The sequence below is a fragment of the Notothenia rossii genome, assembly GCF_949606895.1.
Source record: "Notothenia rossii genome assembly, chromosome: 11".
In the NCBI taxonomy this organism is placed as follows: domain Eukaryota; kingdom Metazoa; phylum Chordata; class Actinopteri; order Perciformes; family Nototheniidae; genus Notothenia; species Notothenia rossii.
In genome coordinates, this window is record NC_136910.1 from 37,989,402 (window position 1) to 38,014,916 (window position 25,515).

The 25,515-nt window shown below is 39.1% G+C and overlaps 2 protein-coding genes across 3 annotated transcripts; both read left to right on the top strand.

Moving 5' to 3' along the window:
- The first annotated feature begins 9,488 nt into the window (after positions 1 to 9,488).
- ptcd2 (pentatricopeptide repeat domain 2) lies at positions 9,489 to 16,376 on the top strand. Its single transcript, XM_079656940.1, has 10 exons — positions 9,489 to 9,627; positions 10,370 to 10,462; positions 10,559 to 10,688; positions 14,485 to 14,602; positions 14,694 to 14,772; positions 14,849 to 14,940; positions 15,073 to 15,186; positions 15,285 to 15,359; positions 15,450 to 15,563; positions 15,783 to 16,376. Exons 1-10 carry the CDS (start codon positions 9,516 to 9,518, stop codon positions 16,002 to 16,004), a joined length of 1,149 nt encoding a protein of 382 aa, XP_079513066.1. The 5' UTR covers positions 9,489 to 9,515; the 3' UTR covers positions 16,005 to 16,376.
- A 643-nt stretch (positions 16,377 to 17,019) lies between these two features.
- cacfd1 (calcium channel flower domain containing 1) lies at positions 17,020 to 23,375 on the top strand. 2 transcript variants are annotated; one of them, XM_079659391.1, is made up of 5 exons: positions 17,020 to 17,624; positions 19,737 to 19,809; positions 20,534 to 20,659; positions 20,823 to 20,930; positions 21,086 to 23,375. In XM_079659391.1, exons 1-5 carry the CDS (start codon positions 17,513 to 17,515, stop codon positions 21,141 to 21,143), a joined length of 477 nt encoding a protein of 158 aa, XP_079515517.1. In that variant the 5' UTR covers positions 17,020 to 17,512; the 3' UTR covers positions 21,144 to 23,375. The 2 variants fall into 2 exon arrangements, with proteins under 2 accessions (XP_079515517.1, XP_079515516.1); XM_079659390.1 differs by having other exon boundaries at positions 17,022 to 17,624; positions 21,359 to 23,375.
- The last annotated feature ends 2,140 nt before the right edge of the window (positions 23,376 to 25,515 follow it).

The following is a 25,515-nucleotide window of genomic DNA, read 5'->3' on the forward strand; positions in this document are numbered from 1 at the left end:
TGATGGCTGCACACCAGTAAGTGGAAAGCTTTTAGATTTCCTTCCATATAGTATTACATTACCATATACAAGTTATGGAAATGAGAGTGCCTCCCTTCCCAAAACCAACATGCAGTCCCAGGCTATAATTGATTGAATAAACATGCATGTAAATGTATGCTACGTTGAAAATCTTGCTATATTGAAGCTAACCTATTAAATTGTATTTCAAGGACAGTGTCTGACACAGGAATCACGAGCAGCTGTTTTTTCCTTTTTTTCCTGTGCCGTAACTGTTTCAGCAGGGACATTTATTAATGATGATGGGACATCCCCGGGCACTTTCCAAAACCAAAGGGAAGTGCACGCAGGGATAAAGCGAAGGAGATGAAAGAGCTACTGTCTGTCTGCAAGTGCTAAAATAAACCTCCCCTACAAACAGTGCTGTATTTCCCCGTTGATTAAATACATTATTACAGTAATTCAGGAGCTGTCGTCCCACTAAACCCTAAACCTGTAGCTTTAGATAAGGTTTATGTTTGATAAACCTGATAACCTTTTTTAATAATGCAAAATATACATACAGAGAAAGAGAGAAACCCGCAGAGACATACACCTTGCAGGATGCCATAAATTATCAAAGGCCTTGTTTCTGATTGGCTAAGCAGGCAATCTCAACAGGATGGGCTGAGGTCTTGTTGCCAGGGCAACAGTAGGGAACTCCTTGTCCCAGACTCCCAGCCCTATTTTGTCTCTGCTGAGATCTTAGGAGTACCTTTAAGAAACACCATGATAATTGTAATGAATATTCTCCAAATGGCTGCAGGTTTAGCAAACATGTTTCCACAGAGTTCTAAATAAATACTATAAGATTATAGGATGATATTAACAAATTCATGGTGCACATTTGAACAACTGGATAAGAATTTACAAGTAACAGAATATGAATGAATACATAGATTCTGTTGAGCTCCTAAACTCTGTCTCTTCACTTGCTTATGTTTATAGCACACATCGGCTAGTCTACATATTTATATATCATACAAAATACAGGAAGTGTATCTACTGTACAGTGTTTATTTTACATTCTGTTTCATCTTATTTTACTTGCAATATTATGTCATTTGCACTATTTTATGTATTTATTTTTCTTTGTATATCTTTATCATATGTTGTACTGTTTGAGGAGACTGGGACTTAAGATTTTCATTGCTAACAACTATGCTGTAACTTTTGTGCTCATAATATTATAGTCCTTGAATTTGCAAAAGTATTTCAAGAAAAAGGCAAATGTGTGACCCCTGCATCACATTGAAAATGCAACTGAACTCTTCCATAAGGATGTACAGTAGGTCCTTGCTTATGTAAAGCTGCAGGTCAATGGGTACAGTGGTGGCAGGGTTTGGCGTCTCAGACTCCCATCCTAAATGTGAGATGAGGTACAAATGCAATTCTGTTTAAATAAGATGTGAGTCTGGAAGATGTTGGGGTCTACATATTCTCAATGAAAATGTGTAGATTTATTATTATTTTTGATTAGACAACATTTTACTTTGCGATAGGTGCTGAAAAAAATGCAGTGTAGCATCTATTCAGAAGTGGAAAGTAGTAGATAAATGCAAAACGATATCACTAAACTAATAATACATATTGTTGTGTATTGCAACTGACAACCTGTTAAAAGAAGACCAATAGTCTCACATTTCCTGACAGCAGCAAACTCCTCTGACATGTTTACAGTAAAGTACAACAGCACCACCTGTAGGTTAAAAGAAGAACCCCTTTGGTCATGAAATAAAAAATAAAACAAAACTTTAAACATGTAATAGCACAAACACGAAGAGAGGTTTGTCTAAAAGAGTATAAGCAGGGGTGCACATAACTTTTTTAATGAGTTACTCATATGAGTACCAGGAGACAGCATTTGGTACTCACCCCACACAAAGCGTGGTCATCCTCAGTGTCTCCTTCACTGCCCTCTATTTACACTTCTTGCATGCTAGATGATGAAGATGATGAAGATGCACCTCCATGTCTCTTTTTAAGCCTCCGATTTGCTTTCTCCAAACCGTGTTGCCAAAACTGTGAAGTCCTTGCATTTCCTGAGGCCAAGTTGAAGGATCAAATACTAAGAATTATTATCACATGACTTGAAGTCGTATCTGATTTCAGATGTGGAAAGTTATAAGTACACTTATTCAAGTGTACTTAAGTACAATTTTGAAATATTTGTACTTTACTTGACTTTGTACTACTCTACTACAGTCAGAGGTAAATGGTGTACTTTTACTCCATTACATGTATTTAATACCTTTAGTTACTTTACAGATCTGGATTAATGATGTGAAATATAATCAACTCTTAAATAAGAATTTAGTTACACCTGGAGTAAATCCACAAGCTACCCTGCAGTATACATAACATTACATTGCATTTAGCTGACGCTTTTATCCAAAGCGACTTACGATAAGTGCATTCGACCAACAAGATACAAACTTGAAGAAAACAGAATCATATAAGTACATCAGGTTTCATAGAGCTAAAAAATGTCAAGTGCTACTCGACTGGCTTTAGATAAGCGAGTCCTTTATTAGTATATAAGTCAGGGTTGCCAACTTTGGGTACCTGGCTGGAGTGAGATTTTGATATCATGGGTTTAATTACACATAACCACACTAAATGACTGCTATTGTGTCAGCAGCGGGACCTTAGCATATAGTAATATAGGATATATATACAATATATACAAATACACCATCTTGGACACAGACTATAAAGGGCACAACGTCTCATTCACTAATGAAAGTCAAACACATGTTTCCACTGTTTTATTGTGTGCCTGTCGCGATAAATAAAAATGAACTCGATAAATTGCCATTTACATGAGGACGTGGCTAGCAGTTTGAAAGGATGTACTTGAATTATTATTATATATTATCATTATGTCAGTGGTCTAAAATGGTCATCCAACGGTGCCGACAATATTATCGTTTATCGCAATAATTTCCGGGAAAATGTATCCAACAAAATTAATTATCGTGAGAGGCCTATACATGAAACACACACACACAAACAAATCTACAGACTTACTCCAAACTGCCAAATATATTAATTAACACACTCTCATATACTCTTTGACTGTATTTTGGCCAAGTAGAACAATAACCAGCAGACCTTTACTTTTTTATCATTTCTACTGGATCTTAGATCTGTGCATGCGCAATAAGGGTCGGGAATTGACCAACCAGCTCCCAATGCTCTGCTGCCTGTTAACGTTGTTGAGGGTGTTGGGGGCGGGGAGGGACCGGATCGACTGCTTGAGCAGCTGTCAACTCAACATTGTAAATAACCAACCAAAAACGATCGCCGGTTCATCTTGTTTTTGGTGTGAGAATAGTTTGGCCAGCGTGAGAGCGTGAGATTGAGATTGAAAGTGTGTGTCACACGACAGATGCGTGAGAGTTGGCAACCCTGATATGTGCTTTGTCAGCAATTATTTGTTAGTAATTCAATCGCTCGAAGTGGAGTCGAAAGAGATGAGTTTTCAGTCTGCGCTGGAAGATGTGCAAGCTATCTGCTGTCCTGATTTCAATGGGGAGCTCATTCCGCCATTTTGGAGCCAGGATAGCAAACCGACGTGTTTTTGCTGATGGGAACTTGGGTCCCCCTCGCAGGGCTGGTGCAGCGAGCCGTTTGGCCGATGCAGAGCGGAGTGCACTTGCTGGGGTGTACGGTTTAACCATGGGATGTAGGAAGGGCCAGATCCATTCGCAGCATGGTACGCAAGTACCATTGTCTTGAAGTGGATTCTAGCAGTTACTGGAAGCCAGTGAAGTGAGCGGAGCATGGTGTGGGAAAATTTAGGAAGGTTGAAGACCAGACGAGCCGCTGCATTCTGGATGAGCTGCAGAGGTCGGATGGCACATGCAGGTAGACCAGCCAGGAGGGAGTTGCAGTAGTCTAGGCGTGAGATGACGAGAGCCTGGACCAGAATCTGCGTCGCTTTCTGGGTTAGCTGGGGGCGTATCCTCCTGAAGTTGTAAAGCGTGTATCTGCAGCAGCGGGTTGTAGCAGCAATGTTTGCAGTGAAGGACAGTTTGTTATCTAGGATCACACCCAGATTCCTTGCAGTCTGAGTCAGGGAAACAATAGAGATGCCGATGTTGATTGTTAGGTCAAGAGTGGGACAATCTTTTCCCGGAAGGAAAAGCAGTTCAGTCTTGTCAAGGTCGAGCTTGAGGTGGTGGGCAGACATCCACTGAGAGATGTCAGCTAGACAAGCAGAGATGCGTGCGACGACCTGGGTCTCTGAGCGGGGAAAGGACAGAATTAAATGGGTGTCGTCAGTGTAGCAGTGGTATGAAAAACCATGCTGGCTAATGACAGATCCAAAGTCATTAAAACTAGCTGCACCTTTACCAGATTTGAAAACACTTTAATGATCAATCATTATGAAACACATCATATATATTATTCTGAAATGGACCAATCTGCACAATTACTACTTTACTTTTGGTACTTTAACTATATTTTGATAATACTTTTCTAATTTTACTTGATTAACATTTTGAATGCAGGACTTTTATTGTAACAGACTATTCCTATACAAGATCTGAGTACTTCTTACACCTCTGTCTAATTTCAAACTCTAATATTTTGAGTACGTTTGCAACTGTGTGTTTTACTCAAACTCTGGGGCAGAGCCGGGAGGCCAATAAGGAAGTGCCTCAACTCTCTCTCTTTAGGTCGTCCTCAGACGAGCCCTCCATCGTTGCTTCCAGTCATCCCGGTTCTCCATACATCTGGCCAGTTCATTGGTACTTTGTGCTCCTGCGTCATTCTTGAGTACGTCCACGTATGTTTGTGCAGGACGTCCTCGTGACCGATGCCCGTGTGTTGGTTCCCACAGCACCAATTTGCCGGCTGGCAGCTCTTGATGCCTTTGATAATGTCCTGCTAGTCTCATTCTCCTGGCTGCAATTTTCTCGCTCACCCTTGGTATTCCCTCGTACAGGATCTTGTTGGTTACATGTACACTCTTGCTGATGTTAAGTACTGCTCGCAACATTCTGGTGTAGCATCCGTCTAGAGACCTTTGCAGGGTTGGCTTCAGGCTCCAGCATTCACTGCCATAGAGGAGAACAGACTCTACCGTTGCATAGAAGAAGCTGAGTTTGATTTGACGGGGAAGGTTGGAGTTCCATACACTGGTCATGATGTTCAGGGCCCTCCATGCAAGTGCCTTCCTCACCTTAAGATCTTGCTCGGTTGAGTTGACCCATGAGCCCAGGTACTTTAATTCCTTGACTTCTTTAAGCACAGTGCCTTCTGTTGTTGTCAGAGGTGGATGTTCCGGTGGTTGTTATAGGTGATAACCTCAGTTTTCTTGGCGTTTAGCCTAAGGCCAACCTTGGCATACTCTGACTCCACTCTGTTCAGGAGTTCCTGTGCTTGCTCCATGCTGCCGGAGAGCAGGCTGATGTCGTCCGCATAGTCCAGGTCTGTCAGGACTACTGTGGGGTGTCGACCTCCTTGGTGTTAGAGTGAACTGATGGCCTTCCTGAGTGCATAATCCAGGACCATGATGAAGAGGAAGGGGGCCAGGGTGTCCCCTTGCATTACCCCACCCAGGATGTCAAACTCCTCGCTGTTGCCATCTGGGGTCACAACCCTGGCCCTTGTTGCTGCGTACATGGTCTCTATAGACCGGAGTAGCTTCGGAGGGACACCGTAGGCTTCAAGGATCTTCACCATTGTGCTTCTGTGGATCGAGCCAAATGCCTTTTTGAAGTCGATAAAGCACAGTACAGCAGTCAGGTTATCCTTTTTCACCTCCTCGATCATTCTCCTTAGTGCCAAGATCTGGGCTGCGGTGGTTCTCCCCTCTCGAAAGCCATTCTGGTTCTCCCTCAGGTGAGGGTCGATGGCGTGCCGTATCCTGTTCAGTATCATCCGGTTGTAAACCTTTGCGGTGATACATGTCAGGCTGATGCCTCGGTAGTTGTCTGGCTTTGAGAGGTCTCCAGCTTTAGGCACCGGGATGATGTTGGAGAGAGACCATATATCAGGTTGCATGTTGTGCAGTAGAGCGAGTTGCAAAAGTCTAGGATGAGGTCATCGAGATCACAGTAGTTGAAGACCTCCGGGGGTATGCCATCCGTATGCACTTTTGCCCTCTCTCACTGTGGACTTCGCCTCAAACTGCAGTTCATCTAGTGGCCAGTAGGAGCAATCTGCAGAAGGGAGCAATTTCCATAGAGCCCATGTTAAAATGACCAACTTTACAGCAGAAATAAACATGTTTACATCGTGGTTCAAAAAACCATATTCTCTGTATAGTTAGATTCCCCCCTCATGATAACTGTCTAGGGGGTGATTTTTTTCTCAACTCATTTGTTTAATTCATATTCAGTCTTAAAGTTATGCATAAATTAGGGCATGGTCACTTTGAGTGACCGGTACGAGCCTAACTGTCGGCTAACAACAATTTGTCAGCTCTGCTAGGCTCATTGGCTAGCTAGGCAATAGAGTGGTGAAGTCCCTCCCCTTCCGGTGGACCTCCATGGGACCTTATTTCAGAGAAAATATGTATTGAAGTCGATGGCGAGAGAAAGATTATCTTTCGATCACGTTTGAATTGTGCCTCAAATTACACATATGATGTTTGTCAATTTAAAAGATAATTTTGCAAGTCAAATTTTTTTTCAAGTGTCGTAAAACTGTGAAGTAACACTTTTTTTGTGTGAAACCGCTCAATGAACTACATCTCCTGTCCCGCACCACACACCAAGACGGCCGTCACGTTAGCACATTTCACTTCTTTCTTTCAGAATGAGGCGAAAAGTATTAAACGAGGTGAAAATCACTACAAGTCTGGGCATGTTGTGAGCTGTACATACACAAAAGGGGAGTTCGTCGGTTCCTTAAGCAGTGGCGGAGCTGGGGGGTGAATCCTGGTACCCTATTGGCCACCCCAAACACCCTCACCACGGGGGCCAAAACTATTTTAGAACATTAAGAAAAAAATGTTGAAGTAACCTTTCATCATTCATCAATAATTCACATTAATATAACGTTATATTGATAATGTACTCACTAAACTTACAATTCATTTAACTTATTTTCTTCCAAAAGTTAATTATCCAAAGCTCCTGTACACCCCATAATGCTGAACCTGAACCAGCTTTTCTCCCAACTAAAGGAGGTGAGCAGCATTGTGTTGAATTACATGCCACTTAACATATCTGAAGGGAGACTGGAATACAATATATATATATATATCAAAACAAAAAGCTAACATCTCATTTCATTTATACATTTCAAACACAGTATTTTCCCACATATTTAAGTTATATTTATTTGGATTGATGCATTCGTGTTGAGAATGTTTCATTCAAAAATGGTATTATTAAAGGCATTTACACCATGAAAGATGACTATTGAGATCTATTGTCAGGAATGTTAGTCTTATACTGTATGTATGGCCAGAGGGCAGGACCAGGCGCGGACTGGGGGGAAAAAGTGGCCCGGGGATTAATTGACAGACAGGCCCACTTAATGCGCGGCATGTATCGGCCGGCCGGCGACGAAAGTATGTTACTCTTAGGCCCCACGGACCGGGGCCGAAATCGCGCCATTTGCAGGAAACAACGTCTAAGGAACCTTAATATTTAATAAACTATGAATATTTTATATCCATATAACGGGAAAAAACTAATTTAACTGGTCTTTTTCATTTATTTTGTTAAAAAAAAACACACAATGCTAACAGTGAGCCTCTGAATTAGCCCCGAGCGAAAAATGCTAACCTATTGCACCGAAAATCACTCAGCTCCCTTATTACTTATCCTAGCTGCACATCCAACACATCGTTTATGATCGTAAAGACACAGAATCTAACGGTGCCCACCTCAACACTGAAAGATACAAACTCGCAACGTTATCAACAAAAAAGGTCAAATATCATTTGTTTTGCATCAATCTTGATACAGGGTACTTATTATATGTTGTACTTTAGATTCCTAAAGCTATTAGTCTACTAACCCATCATCCAAGGTTAGTTTTCAATATAAGTACAACATATCTTTTGGACGGACACTATAATTTACAGTTTTTTACCATGTTCAATCTGAATTTTCTTTAAAATAAAAAAACATCTATATTGATTCTGACTTTTCTACATCCAACTCACAGGTATATCATTATACTTTGAGAAAAAAAGATTATTAATTTAACCCTTTTAGAAGGGAAGATAATGTCATTAGTTCTGGGAATGTCATTTCCAAGCCTGAAACCTGAAAAGCAGGCTTAGGGCTTTTAACTAAAAACCCTATGCATTTTATGTTATTTTGGACCATTATTCATATAGTAATCACATTACCTGAGCCCTTGAGTTGCCTAGAGCAAAAATAGTTACAGCATTTATTTAGTGATTTTAATGTTAACAGATCATTGATGCAATAACATTTTGACCCAATTTGCCTGAGTTGACACATGGAATAAAACATGGGCGTAGGAAGCATCCTCAATGTGGCTGAGACAATTTAATAGGGGTTGTGGGCAGGTGGTGGACCTCACCTCCTCTAGGGGGGTCCGGGAAGATTTCTTTTTAAATGTTGAAGTTAAATGCATCAATCTGGTGCACTTTGAGAGCAAAATTAGGGACTAAATCTATGGCAGTCAGTAGGGGCTTGGACTGTGAGCCGTAGGGTCGCCGGTTCAAGTCCCCGACCAGACCTACATTTGGAGTGTGGACTTCTACTTGGAGAGGTCCCAGTTCACCTCCTGCCCTGCCGCGGTGCCCTTGAGCAAGGCACCGGACATCCCCCTTCCCCCCTCACTCCCATTGCTCCCCGGGCGCTGTACAATAGCTGCCCACTGCTCCTAGTACTATACTCCTGGTACTAGGATGGTACACTGAGAGAATGAGCTCATAGGGCTGCTGATCACCATAAGCTAAACAGTCTGTATATTGCACTATATTTGTATAATGTAAGCTTCGCTGATACTTTGCCTGTGGGAATAAGAAAAAAATGGTTAGTTATACTGAATATTATTTGATCTAATGTAGCGGTGTGTTGTAGGTGCCTTGAATAACCCCTTATTTTATAGTGAGATGTATTTTTATGTTCATATAATAGTGATTTCAATGCCACCCCAAAATGATCTCTGGTTCCACCCTGGCCACTCCACTGAAAATGTCCTGGCTCCGCCACTGTCCGTAAGAGCCAGCATGCAGGACCGGGATTCTGGGATTTGTAGTCTTTCTAGTTGTGTATTTTTCCTAGTCTTATATTTCAACAGTTTTATGACAAACTGTGACTTTTTTGACATGGAAATAATTTGTTAAGATTGACAAACATCATATGTATAATTCGTGGCACAATTCAAACGGGATCGAAAGATACGTTTTTTCTCCCCATTGACTTCAATACATAATTTTTCCGAATTCCGAAGGCCCCATGGGTCGGAAGTAGATGGGCGGGACTTCGCCTCTCTAGCATGCTGTATCCGCTCCAGTTCTTACTTACATATCCATGATGGCGCTGGCCAGGATTGGTAAATTATGTCGGTCGTTGGTACATGAACCTTCGAAAGGACTGTTTGTTGGAGTTTTACAGCCAGGGTGGATTGAATGCTGCACAGGAGGTACATTTAACTCAACTTTTCAATATGTTTCCTGTCAGGTGACCTTCAAAGCTAGCTGGTTTAACAGACAGAGATGCTACACTGGCAGCATGTAAATAACAAGGATACTACAGCTGCCTGTAAATGTCTTTAATGCGTCATAAAACCCCACCAAAACACGGTGTACCTGCAGTTTTACTTGCATTGTATAGCAGTTGTATGTCCGTCTCATTCATTAAATTTGGACATTCGTAATACAGGTATAAGCTTACTCAATATTGAGTTCATTTTTTTTAGTTATTGGCAATGATGGAAAGTACATTAACTTGTAGTGTACTTCAGTATAAGTGTGAGGTACTGGTAGGCAAAACGTTACTTCACTTGAGTATTTATTTGTAAGTAAATATTGTACTTTACATACTGATTATACAATAACAACATAATTATACAATAAATACAACATATGAATAAACTAATACATAATTTATATTAAAACAGGTCAAGCTAACTTATAAAATGAGTTTCACATTTACTAGCAGCAATATCAAAATGATACGCACATTAATGCATCACTAATTATAATCCTATAGTATGATAAATAATATGTTAATGATATGGAGAATTTTTTGGTACTTTGAGTATTTTGGTGCTAATACTTGCTTTTGAATATGGAATCTAGGGGTATTTCTAAACTGTAGTTTTGTTACTTTGATTAATTAAAATATCTGAATTCTTCTTTCAACACTGTATTTTTTCTTTGCAGCTAAGAGGCATTTGTTATCACAAGAAGTTATCAAATTACAAGAATTCCAGAAAAATAAGCTGGCTGTGGCTCACCTTCTCACTGGAGCTAAAGGTGAACTATTTATTCTTAATGCTTCTAAAGCTGTAGTTTTATGTCCTGCATTATGATCCACAAAGTAAAAGCTTATATCTTTACTTTATTTTACAGGAAATTTTATTGAGCTGTTCAGTCAGAAGCTACAGAGGAATGACCTGATTCTGAAAGATGATTTGAAGCTTCTCCTTCACATGTGCCAATCCGCAGATGACATGGTGATCGCCAGAGATGCCATCTTTAGGTATGGTACATCCTGTATTGATAGTTATTTCAAGCATCCATTACAGCATCAAATAATTGTGCTATCCTCTTTTTATTCTCCAAAATGCCGTAACCAATATTAAACTGAACAAAACCAGATGCTACCAACTAGGGCTGGGCGATATATCGAATTTACACGATACATCGTGGATTGCACTACATGCGATGTCGTAAATGACCACATCGTGAACATCGAGTATTACGTTGTCAAATCAGTTTCCCGCCGCGGCGAAAGTGAGCTTTCCTTTCTCCCTCATAGACACAGTCACACACGCAGGCACACACGCAGGCCCCGCCCAACTTGCACACACACGCACAGTGAGAGGCATTTGTTTTGAGGAGGGCAAAGGTTAGCTAGTTTAAATGGTTTAAACCTTAGCACAACATGTTAATTTAAAAACGGAACGACTATGGAAGATAGAGGTGCTGAGGCTGACGAACATGTTCAAAAAAAGAACAGCACTGGGTCTGTAATTTGGCGGTGGTTTGGTTACCATAAGGATGACGTTTCTCAAACAACGGTAATCTGTAAACTATGCAGCAAATCCGTTGCCGCCAAAGATAGTAGTACCTCAAATTTGTTCCAACATCTAAAAATCCATCATCCACTACAAAATGAAGAGTGTGTTAAACTCAGAATGTCAATATCTGGTTTCACACAAACGCCTAAGCAACCAGCCAGGATACAAATGACTCTGGCTTCTTCTTTTTCGAAATCAGTCCCGTATGACAAAAAAAGTTCAAAATGGATAGAAATCACGGCTGCAGGGACTCAATACATTGCCAAAGACATGACATGACCCCAGTCAGTGTGGTAGAAAACCCGGGTTTTCCAAAATTCGTGAAGACACTTGACCCAAAGTATAACTTGCCTGGTCGAGAATATTTTGCGGAGAAAGCTCTGCCAGCCTTGTACGTTGAAGTGAGAGAAAAAGTGACAAACCAGCTTACAAATGTACAACATCGTCAAAGCTGTGAGCCTCAATAAGTGGAAAAGACTGCAATGTTTTGGCCACCGGCTGCACCTCGCAATTGGTGAGTAGGGTATCTGTCTGCCTCTTTTATTTTTTTAATATCAGCAATGTTACAACAGCCTGCTAGTAAACACTAAGAATACTTCATAACGTTTTGTGCAATTCATATACATGATGCAACCACACACTATTTGGCCTAAGTTGATTTAAAATCGGACTGAGATTTAGGACTGATTAGTAAAAATATTACTCTGCAAAGGTTTTTTCTTTCTGTATTAGTGTCAGTAGATAAACCTACTCAGTCAAGGTAATTATTTGTGATATTTTGTAACCATTTATTTAATAATTTTGTTATGCTTTCTCAGTTAACTTTTTTGTTATTACATGTGCCTATGACTTTTGCACTGTGCTGTATTTAAAAAATATTTGCCAAAAATATTATGGGTGCCAACTCCATGCTGATTGACTGAATTGTTGGATTTCTGTTTCTTTGTCTATATTGTCAGAGAGAAGCATGAAAGATTCCCGCATCGATCGTGCTGTTGGTGTTTGTAAGAAGGTAGTGAGCAGTTTCTCATTCAGCTGGAAAAAGAGGAGAGATCTTGGAACAGCACAGCAAGAGCTAAACTTACCTGCACACCAGCTGATCAGTGAGTCTCCTACCAGGTGGGGCTCCCGAGCCAAAATGATTGAGCGAGTGCTGGAGCAGGAGCGAGCTATCTCACAAGTCTTGGCCGCAGACAAAAAAACAAGGCCTCTGGTTCTGACCTGGCAAGACCTGGAAGTCCTTGAGTCAGTGCTCAAGGCCCTAAAACCCCTCCTGGAATTCACCGACGCATTATCAGGGGAAGACTATGTTACAGTGTCTCGTGTAAAGCCTGTGCTTCATCTCTTCCACTCCAGCATCTTGGCAATTCAGGATGATGACACTGCACTTACTCAGTCCATCAAAGTCTCCATCCTGGATTATCTGAGGGAGAAATTTGATGACCCTGCCACCAACGACCTGCTGGACATGGCTGGCTTAGTGGATCCCAGGTTCAAAACAAGATACATAGCGGAAGACAAGCTAGAGGAAACCAAGTGCAGAGCCATATCAGAGATGGAGGCAATGCTGTCTGAGTCTGACCAGGGTACAGCTGAGTCATCTGCTTCACAACATCAAGCACCAGCAGTATCAGAGCCACCAAAAAAGAAAACCCTTGGAAGCTTCTTCAAAAGGGCAACAACATCCTCTGCCACATCATCACATAGAGAGCGGATTGAAACAGAGTTGTCTGCCTACTTGCAATCTGCCGATGCTGACAGTGAATCAGATCCCCTGCAGTGATGGAAGACCCATGAGGAAATGTTCCCAAACTTGAAAAAAGTGGCAAAAAAGTATCTGTGTATGCCCGCCACCAGTTCTCCATCGGAACGATTATTCAGTACATGTGGGAATATAGTTACATGCCATCGAGCATCTCTCAAACCCGACACAGTTGATAGACTTGTGTTTTTGGCACAAAACCTGTAGATAAGCAGTTAGTACTGACTTCAGACATGGCACAATCTTGCACAAAATGCAGCTATTTTTTTGTATATAGTTTTTGACCAAACCAGTTTGACATCATGCACTGGTTTGTTGATTTAAAAGAAAAGATGCACTTTGATTTAAAATGTCTAAAAAGTCCTTTTATTTATGTTACATAAAAATGTCCAGTGACAGTGACTTTACTTTATTATTTTATTATTGCACTTTCAATATGTTTTGATATGGATAAGGGTTTCTGCGCTTTTCATTGAGCTCTGTTTTTGCCCATAGAAATAGGCAACAGTATGTATACTGTATAGGGTAGGCCTACATTTATTTTAATATGTATTGAATAAATACTGTGCAACTCAACTTTATGATCTACCGCACATTTGTCTCATTATTTTACATTCCCTTTTTTCTAAGTATTTTTTTTTTGTGTGTTGGTTAAAATCGTTTTAATAGCAATGCATGACATTAAGGATTTTGGGAGATGGCCCTGTGGGCCATCTAAGCTAATTTACAGATGGCCCTGAGCCCAATAGAGATTGCCCTGAAAAATTTGCCCGATCGGGCAACCAGCAGGTGAGGCTTCATTGCCCGAGCTAAATACTAGATGGCCCCGGGCCATCGGGCAGTCCTTAATGTCGAGCCCTGAATAGAAACCACTAATGAAGACAGAATAAATAACAATGGTTTAATGCAGACATATGTTGCAGGGACTACTAGAATCATAATGTAAACTGTAAACATCAAGGGGTTAAATACATTTTTTTTTTTTAGAGGACATTTCAGAATATCGCGATATATATCGTGTATCGCGATATAGTCAGTAAATATCGCGATATAATTTAGAGACCATATCGCCCAGCCCTACTACCAACTTCACTTAAGATAACTAAAATATGTCTACAATGGCTTTGACTATCATCATCAATTTTATGTATATTGTATTATTACAACTCAACTTTTTACCACTGACTGGTAGGACATAATATGACATTAGTGCAATGTCATTTATATAATTAATTATTCTTTAACCATGTCCTCCTACTATTACACTACTGAGACCTACAATTCGATACTGTACAAGCACATCTATTTGACCTTCATATGCTATTACACACATTTTTGAATTGTAGCTATTACATGTCCTTATTTTTGTCTTATATTTTCAATCTTTCCATTTTGTAATGCAAATGCTGCACATTAATATCCGTATAAATAATAAATACCCTTTTTTATTATTTTATCTAATCTGTTATTATCCTTTAATTTGCAATCACTAGGTATCACGCAGAGAACCGGAACTTAATGTTTGGAGACTTCAGGTTTGGTCCTCTCTTTGTGAGACTGTGCTATGAGCTGGGTATGGAGGACTTGGCTGCTGCTACAATTATGGATAAGGTAAAAAAAACACATTTGTTATGGTGCTATTGACAAAGTTTAAACCAGACAGTGTTGGAATAATAACATTTCATTTTACTTTTCTGAACAGAGTATGAGTGGATTTTTCCGCGAAACAACGTCTTTCAACATCACCTTAGACATGTTATTCACTAAAGGCTATTATGAAAGTAGGTGACAGATTAACCTTCAAGTGTTTATTTTTCACATAATCACATATAATATATCAAACTTTGCCTTTTGCAGATTTCCTAGACGTACTAACAACCATGAGGAAACAACCTGTACCATTCAACTTAAACACATTGACGCTGGCATCTGCCACCTTCTATAAACTGGTAAAACAAACCAATCAACATGTACAGATAATTTCTTTAAAAAATGTACATTACTGTTCCAATATACATCAGTTATTGTTTTAAGATGTACAATCTCTTTGCCGTTATTTAGTTGTGTGTTATGTTGTTCAGAACACGGAAGAGTCCTACAGGATGTGCACTGCTATGATCGAGAACGGACAGACTGAAGGGATGAAAATCTCCAGACATGCTCTCTGCTTTGCTGTAGCGTTAGCACTTCGACAGGTTAGTAAGATCTTCTTGACACCTTTCTTTCATGCACAGAGATGTGAAAATATAAAATTGTCATTAATAATATATGTTTTCCTTTCTTTTGGTTCCAGAACGACATAGAAAAGGCACAGTCCTTGTTCTCACAAATAATGGCTCCTAACAGCCTATTATGTCAAAATTTAAAGGCAAGTCTGCATCCTAACTATGCTGTACTTAACTACTTGTTGCTTATGTTGACCGTTAATAATATATTCTCCTTTTAAATGTTGATTTAGGTTATCATACTAGCAATGTCAGGAGAAGTGACAGACATCATATCCTTGCTGTCTGCAGCCTTGACGCCAAAGAGCTTTTCTTTTGTCAAGAAGCCTGAATTTTCGCAGGAGGTGGTAAGTTTGCTCCATATCAACTTTAAAAAATAAATCCATATATCTATGGGTGCATTAATTAAATATTTTACACATTTCAATTAATATTAATGTCAATGCTTTTTTCTGTGGTTTAAAGGATTTTAACCCAAGATAAAAAAGGAAAAATCTACGGATATGAATATGTAAATCTCTGAAAAACTGCTAGTGAGCTCAGTGGCCTCCTATGACCTGTTTCAGGTGGATTTGCTGCGCCTGCGGATTGAAGGCAGTACACACATGCTGAAGGTGGAGCAGATAGTGAAAGATCTGGAGCAGGCTGATCAGGTGACCCAGCAGACCGTCGATGGCATGCTCTGCCACACGCCAACAGGGAAGAGGAGGCCGTCGCTGCTGATGGAGGAGAGGAGGCACAGCCAAAGGACTCTGAGCCCACGAGTGGCCGCTCTGCTGTCGGAGTGAGAGAAGCCTGCTTTCACTAAAGGCTGAATGCAATCAGTCCAAAAACACCAACTCTGGCTAGAGCAGACTTTGTTGAAATAACTGATCTACCACTCCTAAAAGACACAGTCATCTATCTGCAGAGCTGAATTTTGTCCCGTTTTTTTTGTCTATCCAATTTGAAGAAGTTAAGAAGTTCAGTTGAAAAACAGTTCATATTTGTGGAGCAGGCATTCAAATACAAAGCTGCTAAAAGACCATTTTGGATGCAAAATCTTCATGGTTATGAAGCAATTCCTTGAAAGGAAATGGATAATGAATGATTTGGGAAGAATGTGTTGTATATAAAAGTGTGAATGAGTGATTAAAGATACATTTAATAATGGAAAAAGATTCTTCCTCTTGCCTTGATTTGTAAAGAAGTTGGGGGAAATGGTTTTTAATAATCAAGAATTTTACCTCAGGAAATAAAGGAAATAAACACTTTCCAGGGAAACATAAATAAGGAATTATTTACTATTAAAAACTCTGAAGATAGCGACTTGAAAATCACCCTGTTATTTAGAGTATATTTGTTTTAGATTTTGAGAAAATACGGGGACTGGGGATTTTGTTCTCCAGCAAGTCCAATAAAAGTACATTATGAAGGGATTTATTAAAGGTTACTTCAGAAGGAATTATGACAACAGGTATTACATTGCATTTAGCTGACGCTTTTATCCAAAGCGACTTACAATAAGTGCATTCAACCATGCAATAAAACCTGTTTCATTGCATGGGAACTCAGTTTGGTTTCTATACACACTTTAAACATTTATTTTGCTGTTAATCATTTTTGAATAATAGGGCTTCTATTTGTTACGTAGCATTCAGACATTGAATGGGTAATTTTACTCAAATGGAGGATCTGAATACTTTTTTTCACCATTGGGCACTGTGACAATTGCAACTCGATTACAATCAAATCTGGTGATAAAAACATGTAAACCAGCGCCATTATATGGCGCTGATGTAAACAAACCTTGACGTGCGTCAAATCGTCCCACAATGCACCGCTCTTATAGGCTGAGTAACCAGGGAAGAGAACAACGGAGCAGACTACCTTACCTGAACCCGAACAAAACGAGGGGATTCTTTAAAGCTTTTTAAGGAGAGTTTAGAGAAGCTTTGCTCATTTATCTGATTACTAAAGGAAATTCAAAACGGATTCTGTGTTGATATCCACTCCTAGCGGCAGCTGGTGGCGCTGCTGTTAGCATCAGCTAGCCGGTTAGCTGGTACAAACTGACGGGGAGAAGCTGCTGGCAACATCAGCTCAGCTGGAAAACACAAAGAAACAAAGGAAAAAACTAATTAATTATACTTTAAATTTTTTATTTCATACAGCAGCGCTGAAAGGGACCGCTTTGTATTACTAAACGAGTGAGCAGTTAGTTTGTTTAGACTTGCTAACTTAATTGTGCTAGGTTCTTAGAGGCTTCACATCTGTAAATACGGTTTAGCTTTTTTAGCCATCATCGACATACACAATGAACACCGAGGAGAAGGCAGCCGCCCCCGTTGCACCCCCTCCAGAGGATGATGGCATGACATGGTGGTACCGATGGCTCTGCAAAATTGCTGGTGTTTTAGGAGGAGTATGTAAGTAAATATCAAAGTACAATTTGTTACTTTGCACAATTGTAATATACACTGTCTATATGGAGAACATTGTTGTTGCTTTATCTATCTATCTATCTATCTATCTATCTATCTATCTATCTATCTATCTATCTATCTATCTATCTGTCTATCTATCTGTCTGTCTGTCTGTCTGTCTGTCTGTCTGTCTGTCTATTTAATGTACAGTGAATGTTTACAAAGACTTATGTGCTCTTTTCTGTAGGAAACAGGTACATTTATTGTCTTGTCAGCATACTTTTATACTGTTTGCACTTTCTGCATTAATATAAAACAGGACAGAAAGGGCATCAGTTTAATATTTTGGAAAACAACAACATGTTGTGTATACTATATATACCTAACTGTAATGCTGAGCCATGCCAGACTACAGCTTTGTCCCAGCCCATTGTCCCCTCCCTGTAGCAGACAGTTTTGGGCACCGCCTGTTTGCATGGCTTGCTCATTCCATAACACTATGATATTCCTGATTTTCATCTGTATGATATGAACAAACAGTCCATAGCTGGTATGTTTACTCTTCCCCTCAGTGCGAGGCAGGCTATGTTTACTGCTGGCTTTGCAGTTTTCCAGCAGCACTGCAGCTCTCCTTCACAGTGACACCAGAGCCACAGTGCCTGTATCACATTAACCAGCTGGGGCACTGCATATTCAATGGACTCTGTATTATTAAGGAGGCTGGATTGTCTAAAGAAGCTGGATATACTACATTATTCTTCCATTGTTTGTGATAGTGTGGGCTAGTCTCGACTGACAGGTCGCTTATACACACTACTGGCAAATGTACCCTCTCTTCTCACTGAGTTTCAGCCTGAAACTGCTGTACATTGTCAACTCTCAAATACAAATACTTTACTTTGTGTTGGTATATCTTGCCGCAAACCATTTAAAAATTCCAAAGGTTTTAGCATATTAGTTAAAGAAATGTGTGCCTTTAAGTATCATATAATTATAAATGAGGAATAATTGACATTGGTAAATAAGAAAGAAATGCCAAGGCACAAATGTTAGGAATATTTTTTTAACATCTCCTTACTCCTCAGTAGTGAAATAAATAAGTGTAGCATTTGGGCAATTTTACTCTATTGAAAACATCTGTCTCACATTTGACTTTTTGACTTGTTAGAGAAGGAAAAGCAAAAGGGAAACATTATCTATCTTTGTTCTAAAAATGAAATGATAAGTAAATCATCGGAAATGTTTTTGTGACAGCAATTATTTTAATCTTGTTTTTTTATTTTGCAAAAACTACAAATACCACAGAAGTGTTGCATGGTTGATTGCTTCGTGTTGGATTGAAAACAACTGATAATTGCATTTGATATATTCTAGGACTGGTAACATAGTTTGACTTACTGATGCTGTGTAAATTGCTTTAACTGTCACACTTCCAATGTGTGTGTCCAATGATGTTGCCAAATCACACCTTATTTCAGAACCTCACACACACAAAAATATTTCACATCTTGATCACCAGCCTTGAGGTCAGGCTTATCCCATATTGCACTTTTCACACATTGAAGATAACATATAGTCAGGGATTGATTTAAGGCAGGTACCATTATGTGCATATGTACCTGTCTGTGGGGCACAGTAACATAATGACATTTTAAACACATAATAGTAATGGTGAAAGCTAGAAAAGGCCTGTATTGAAAATGCTGACATTATCATAAAGTAATCTATAGCAGGGAAATAAAGCCTGCGGCAATTTCACTGCCTCTTTATATAAATGTTGGATTCCTGGATTGTATTCAGTGTTTTTCAGATGTTTTCAAAAATAGTTTTATTAACAGGCAGTCATATGCTGCTTTTGAAAGATATGTTATATGTTTGTGTGTTGTGCATTTCATCCACATACTGTACATTCTCCATATGTTCTGCATTGCTGATTTTCTTCTGCTGTTTTTAGCGCACAGCCTGTACTAACCTGGTACTAACCCAGCACTGTAAATTAAAATGACTATTTAGTTATCATGGCTTTTATAACTAATGGTCCGGTCTAATGTTTTCATTATCGGTCATATGTCTTATCTTACTCATAACCTTTAACTTTGTCTTGACTCTGTGCAGCCTGTGCCGTGTCAGGAGTGTGGAACTGTGTTACTGTCAACCCTTTAAACATCGCTGCTGGAGTATGGATGGTGTAAGTCTTTAGCATTTGTTCTGCTTACTTAAATGTAACTTTAAAAATGAGCTTTTTGGTTTATAGGCTGTTGGAATTCAGTAAAAAACATCAACAACATCATACTATAACACCACTTATTTAGACTGTACAAAGCTCTGTGTACTGTGCTTCATTCAAGCTCAGGTCCATTTTGCCACAATGCACAGTGAAGGTGTGGTTTTAAACAGCACGATGATCATTTATTATTTGAATAAGACAGTACCTTATTTGTTCTACTAAAGTTGTAATAAGTTACAGGCACAGATGTTACTGTTTTAGACATCTCCTGAAAGGAAACATACAAACTATAATACATTTCATGATCCATGGGAGCAATTCTATGAAGGTTTTTTTACAAGCATTATGCACTCGTACCACCAGTTCATTTAAATGTATCTTTTGTAGTATTATCATGTAGACATGTTGACACAACTTGCTGCTCAAATGACGGAGGCGTTCAGACATTCTTGTTGAAAATATACATGTTGTAACAAAGACCGCATTGATTTGTCCAGAATTTGAAGAATTTAGCACAAGCCTCAGCCAGCCTTGGTTTTGGTTTTCTTCCCAGATAAAAAAAAACTGTCTGCAGTCAAAGCTTAGCTGCAATGTTACCTAGGCTTTAATAAGTTGAGAAAAAGGCTGAATCCTGAATGTAGCTGATATTCACTGCTGTATGTGTTTCGTTTTCTTCTCTCTCAAGGTTGACTGCCTTTGTGCTGTTCCTGTGTGAAGTCCCATTCTGCTGCCAGTTCATAGAGTTTGCTAATGCAGTAGCAGCCCGTGCAGACAAATTCAAACCTTGGCAGAAAGCCTTCTTCTACTGCGGGTAAGAACTAATATGCATTTATGTCAACGGAGTCTGTACTTTACTTCATGAAAAAATATTGCATAAGCATTTGGAGACACTCTTGGGAATGTTGCTGTTTTATCTCCAGCATGTACTTAATATAATTTACTGACTTTTCGTCCCTTTTATTGTTCATTTACAGGTTGGCTCTGTTTCCCGTATTCTTGAGTTTCTCCTTCACAACCTTGTTTGGAAATGCCATCGCCTTTGCTACAGGAGTTCTGTACGGCCTCGCATCTTTGGGCAAAAAGTAAGATGGTTTAAAATGTAATGACGTAATATATAATATGCACTTATAATGTGTCATCTATTTCTTTGAATCTATTTGAACAGCTGTGCAATTTAGACCTTTTGCAATTACTCATATCTCTTGATGTTTCCTTCATCAAATCACTCCTCTAAAAGGTCATATTATAACAGGCTCTCATTACATTCCTTTTTCAACATTAAAATGACTTCATAAGATCTTTATTTTATGCTTCTAACAACAATAATGAGCCTCTTAATTCGTGCAAATGTTCTTCTGATAAGGTGAGCCATGTCATAACCTTGCAATTAACAATGTTATCCTCTCCTGTCATACCCGCTCTCTCTTTGTTTCTACCCCCCCTCTCCCTGGTCATTACTTTTCATTACCCTCCTCCTCTTGCCTCCCGTGTTCCCTTTTTCTTTCCTCAGAGGAGACGCGGTGACTTATGCCAGACTGCAGCATCAGAAAATGGGGGATGAAGAGAGGATGACAGAAAAGGCAAACGGGGCTCCGGAGTGAGACATCTGCGACCTCCTTTTACTTTCTTTATTCCTTACTGCCTTCCATCCATCCAACGTCCTCTTCCATGCTCCTCTGCTTGTTCCCATTTCTTTCCCCCCATACTTATGGTACTGACTTTATTTATTTCCTTTAACTGCTGCATTCTTATCGTCCTGACCTGAAAGTATCCTAACAGATTGATGTTGGATTCAGTCCAGTATTTGCTACCTGGCGTGTAAATGGGACCTCTCATTGTGACTCGATACCTTCGATTGTACGTTTTGTTTTTATGATTTATTATCTTATCCTGGGTTGTTTATATTATTTGTTACCCTTTGTTGTGTTATGTTGTTTGTGTAAACCCTTTTTTTCTGCAGGAAAAATGTGAGGTACATATTTTTAGTCCAAAAGCCTTTCAGGAAATGCCAATAGGAGTTAATGGGATTGTAAAATGTACATAATTGACTCCATACCAGCTCTTTTGTAGCTCTCACCTCAATATCATTGCAAAGTTTTAGGCAGTGGAGTTTCCAAAGAAGTTAATGTGAACGCTGCATTATATTTAAATAATTTATTATCAAGAAGTGAATGTACTCAAATTAACATTTGAAAAATAGTGCTACAAAAGCTCTATTTAGATTTATGATCTGAGGGCTTATTCAATTGTGTTTTATCTGTATTGAAAGAAACTGCATTTTTTTTTAAATAATTTGCACTTAAAGTTACATCCCCAGATCTGTAAGTTCCCTTAAGTTTTTGCCTGTATTTTATCCAATTGTACCTACATTAGACTAAGGAAAATAGTAAGTATTAAAATATGACTTCCAAATACAAAAACAAAAGTCTGAATTGCTGCCTAAATGAATTTTCAAACATACATAGGTATTTGGGATATGTTTAACATTGGGGATATTTTTAACATCAGGTATACACAAAGATAAAGACAGTTATTACTTATATATATTTTCTTCTCAGTTGTATTTGGCTCAGCATAGACATTTCTGCACTAAACCTTTGGAGGGAATGAATGCAAAATGTTCAGTGCATGTGTCACTTTGTTTTATTTGATTTCCTCATGAACAAGCAGCCGGTAGCAAAGTTATGGCTGCAGATTTCGTGGTAAATTTTGTAATGGAAAAGGTGGAATGTGCGCTCATTTTACTCTCTTTTTAAAACGTTGTTGCTACTGAAAATATTGTTTCCTTTTTAAATGTGTCTTAATTAGTACACATCAACAAAGCCCATGAAATATTCCCTAAGGGGAAGTGTCTTTATGCAGGGACTAATTGGTCAGTATCCCACACTATCACCAGAGCCATGGTTTGCCTTTTGTCACTCAAATGAGGTCTGCTGTGTTCAGCAATGTACAGTTTGTGTTGTTTTGTTGCTTTCCCTCTGTTGTATCATAATAACAAGGATGCTTTGGGAATAACGGTTTACCCATACCTCTTACAGCTGTTTCTATCCTAAGTCTTTGACTGGCTGCTCAGTGACTGAGTGGATTATTCACACATTACCACCCAGCTCTCAGGTGACATACTTCACAATGCTCAGCGTACAGATACAATGGGGTTTATGCATATGTATATGGTAACCAGCATAAGCATAACTACAAAATAACTATATCATTTGAGTCAATGAAAAAACTGTTGTGTTGCACAAAACTTGCACAAGTGATTAAACACTACAACCACACCAGCAGTATGTTACAGTCTGAGACAAAAAAAACAATACAAAAAACACTACTCTCGTCCATAGCACATCCATCCAGTTTTATTGTTTTTGCAGTGACATGCATCGAAGACTCCCTTGCTTTGATTTATTTTACATCTTCAGGTGTTGAATGCATATTTTTTGCTGTAAGGGTTATGTGTATAATGAGTGTTATGATGTGAATCACGATCCCGTTCTCAATTAGGAAATTAAACAAACTTGCTACTACTACCATGGTGTTGGCTTCTTATGTTTTGTACTGCCATCACCCATTTATTCCATGCCTTGACATTTCCTGAGGCACCACCATGAAGAAATGTGTTCCTAGTGCCAACAGCAGGTTCTGGTTTTCCTTAATTTCATCTACCAGATCAATTGCACATTCTTGGGTATAGATCCATAGATATTAATTGCTGCTATACATTACTTTTTAAATGAATATAGGTTAATAACTTTTGAGTGGATTGATCTGAAATTGTTTACAGATATTCATGATCCACAGGGGATGCAATTCAACAATAGACATTCCAAAAAATGTAAAATACAATCCTATAAGCCTAGCTGCACTTTATGTTCAGTGCTAACTTGCAAATGTAAACATAAGAACATGGTAAATGTAAGTGAATATTTAATTCTAGCTTGGTCACAGGTTGTCGTTTATTATTGGTTGTCAATCTGAAGAAGGCGGGTCTTAGTGTCAGCTGTCAAATAGAGCTTCTCTGTATTTTATTGGGCGGGATTTTATAGTTTAGGCTTTTTTCTAACCGGTTTCCACGTGTGGAAAAATACACCAAAGATATTCAATAAATTGGTCTATAAATAAGTTTGGGTTCAACCTTTTCCCCTGTGATAAGAGATTGGTTAAACGTTGACATTTGTTTGCTTAGTTCAGTTTTAAGGTCAAGCCAATTATGTCAAGATTTGTATCCTAACCAAAATGAACTAGCTTAGTGCACTTGACAATTAGGCCTCAGCACAACAACGAATTTGAGTGTGCGACACAGCGGGGAACAAGTAGCGCTACGGGGAAAAGATGGTGGAGTTCACTGCGGTTCAGGTAAGAGTTAGGTCTTTTTTTGTTGTCTTTACATGTCACCAAAGGACCTCACTTTTGTTTAAGACTGTATGTATATTGTAACATCATAAGGCTCAATTTTTGCTTTAGGCCCTTGACATTGATAATGTTTTAACCACTAGCAGCTAACTTGTACTATCAGAGTTAGCGTTGTTATTGATAGCATGCTGACGATAGAGAGCCGGTGTTACAGTATAAATTGAGTCATGACAACTGGCGACATTCTATTATTTTCGTCATAGGAATCCGGGGCGTGTACATCGAGGACCCATTGTTGACTTACCAGGAAAGAAACATCGTTTGTCGTTTACGTTCATCTTTTGCTATATCTGCCTTCCTAAGATCACTTTGCTGCACATTCAGTACTCGTATGTGAGGTTGTGGGTGAGAGTCCGATATCGTGACGCTTACAGGGAGGTATCGAACATTACAAAGTAGGTGACTGTGTGGATGCCTGTTCAAAACATTGCAAACTTCAATAAATCTTTTAAATTATATATTTGTGTCCGACTTTCATTTGTTCATCGTTCTTAATGTGATGTATAGTAGCTTTGATAGCTGTCCATACCTTCAGACAGCCTAAAAGTAAAACACAAGTTGTTTATTCACAGCCCGAACGCTCATCGAGATGACTAGATCAGTCATGACAACTTGTGATCAGCTCCGATTAAATTGTGATATCAATTCTGTAGCTAACCTCCAGGGAGCACGTTTATTTTATGAAATACCTATATCCCTCTCATCACAACAAGACTCTACACTGTGCAGGAAAAACAATTACATACATGAAAATAACCTTGATGCATGGGAATTAAACACACAAACTAACAGATAAATCATCAGAAGAAGGCAGAGAGGAAGTAAATAACAGGAACACGGAAGGCAGACAGAATTGCTTAGACACGGGTGTCACATGAAATTTAAATGTTCTAGAAAGTTCCTTATACAGCTTTAGCCTTTTTTTATCTCATGAAGTCCCAAAGTGACACACACTGAACAGTCTGGGGTCATGGTCCTTGTCATTTGCTTTTGTCTTCCCATAACAACATGTCCAAGATGTCCATGTGTCAGGCTAAAACATGTGACAGAACTAGCTAGATTTGGAAAGGTTTTTTGTTGCTAAAGTTAATATTCAAGCCATTTAAGAATAAAAATGCTTACATGAAATGTCATTTGTTAAACATTAAGCTGTCTTCGGCTCTTTTCTGCTGTAACAAATGTAAATGTCCCCTCTGTGGGACGAATAAAGGTATTCTGATTCTGATTACATTTAACCTGTTGTGGAAACATTTCTTG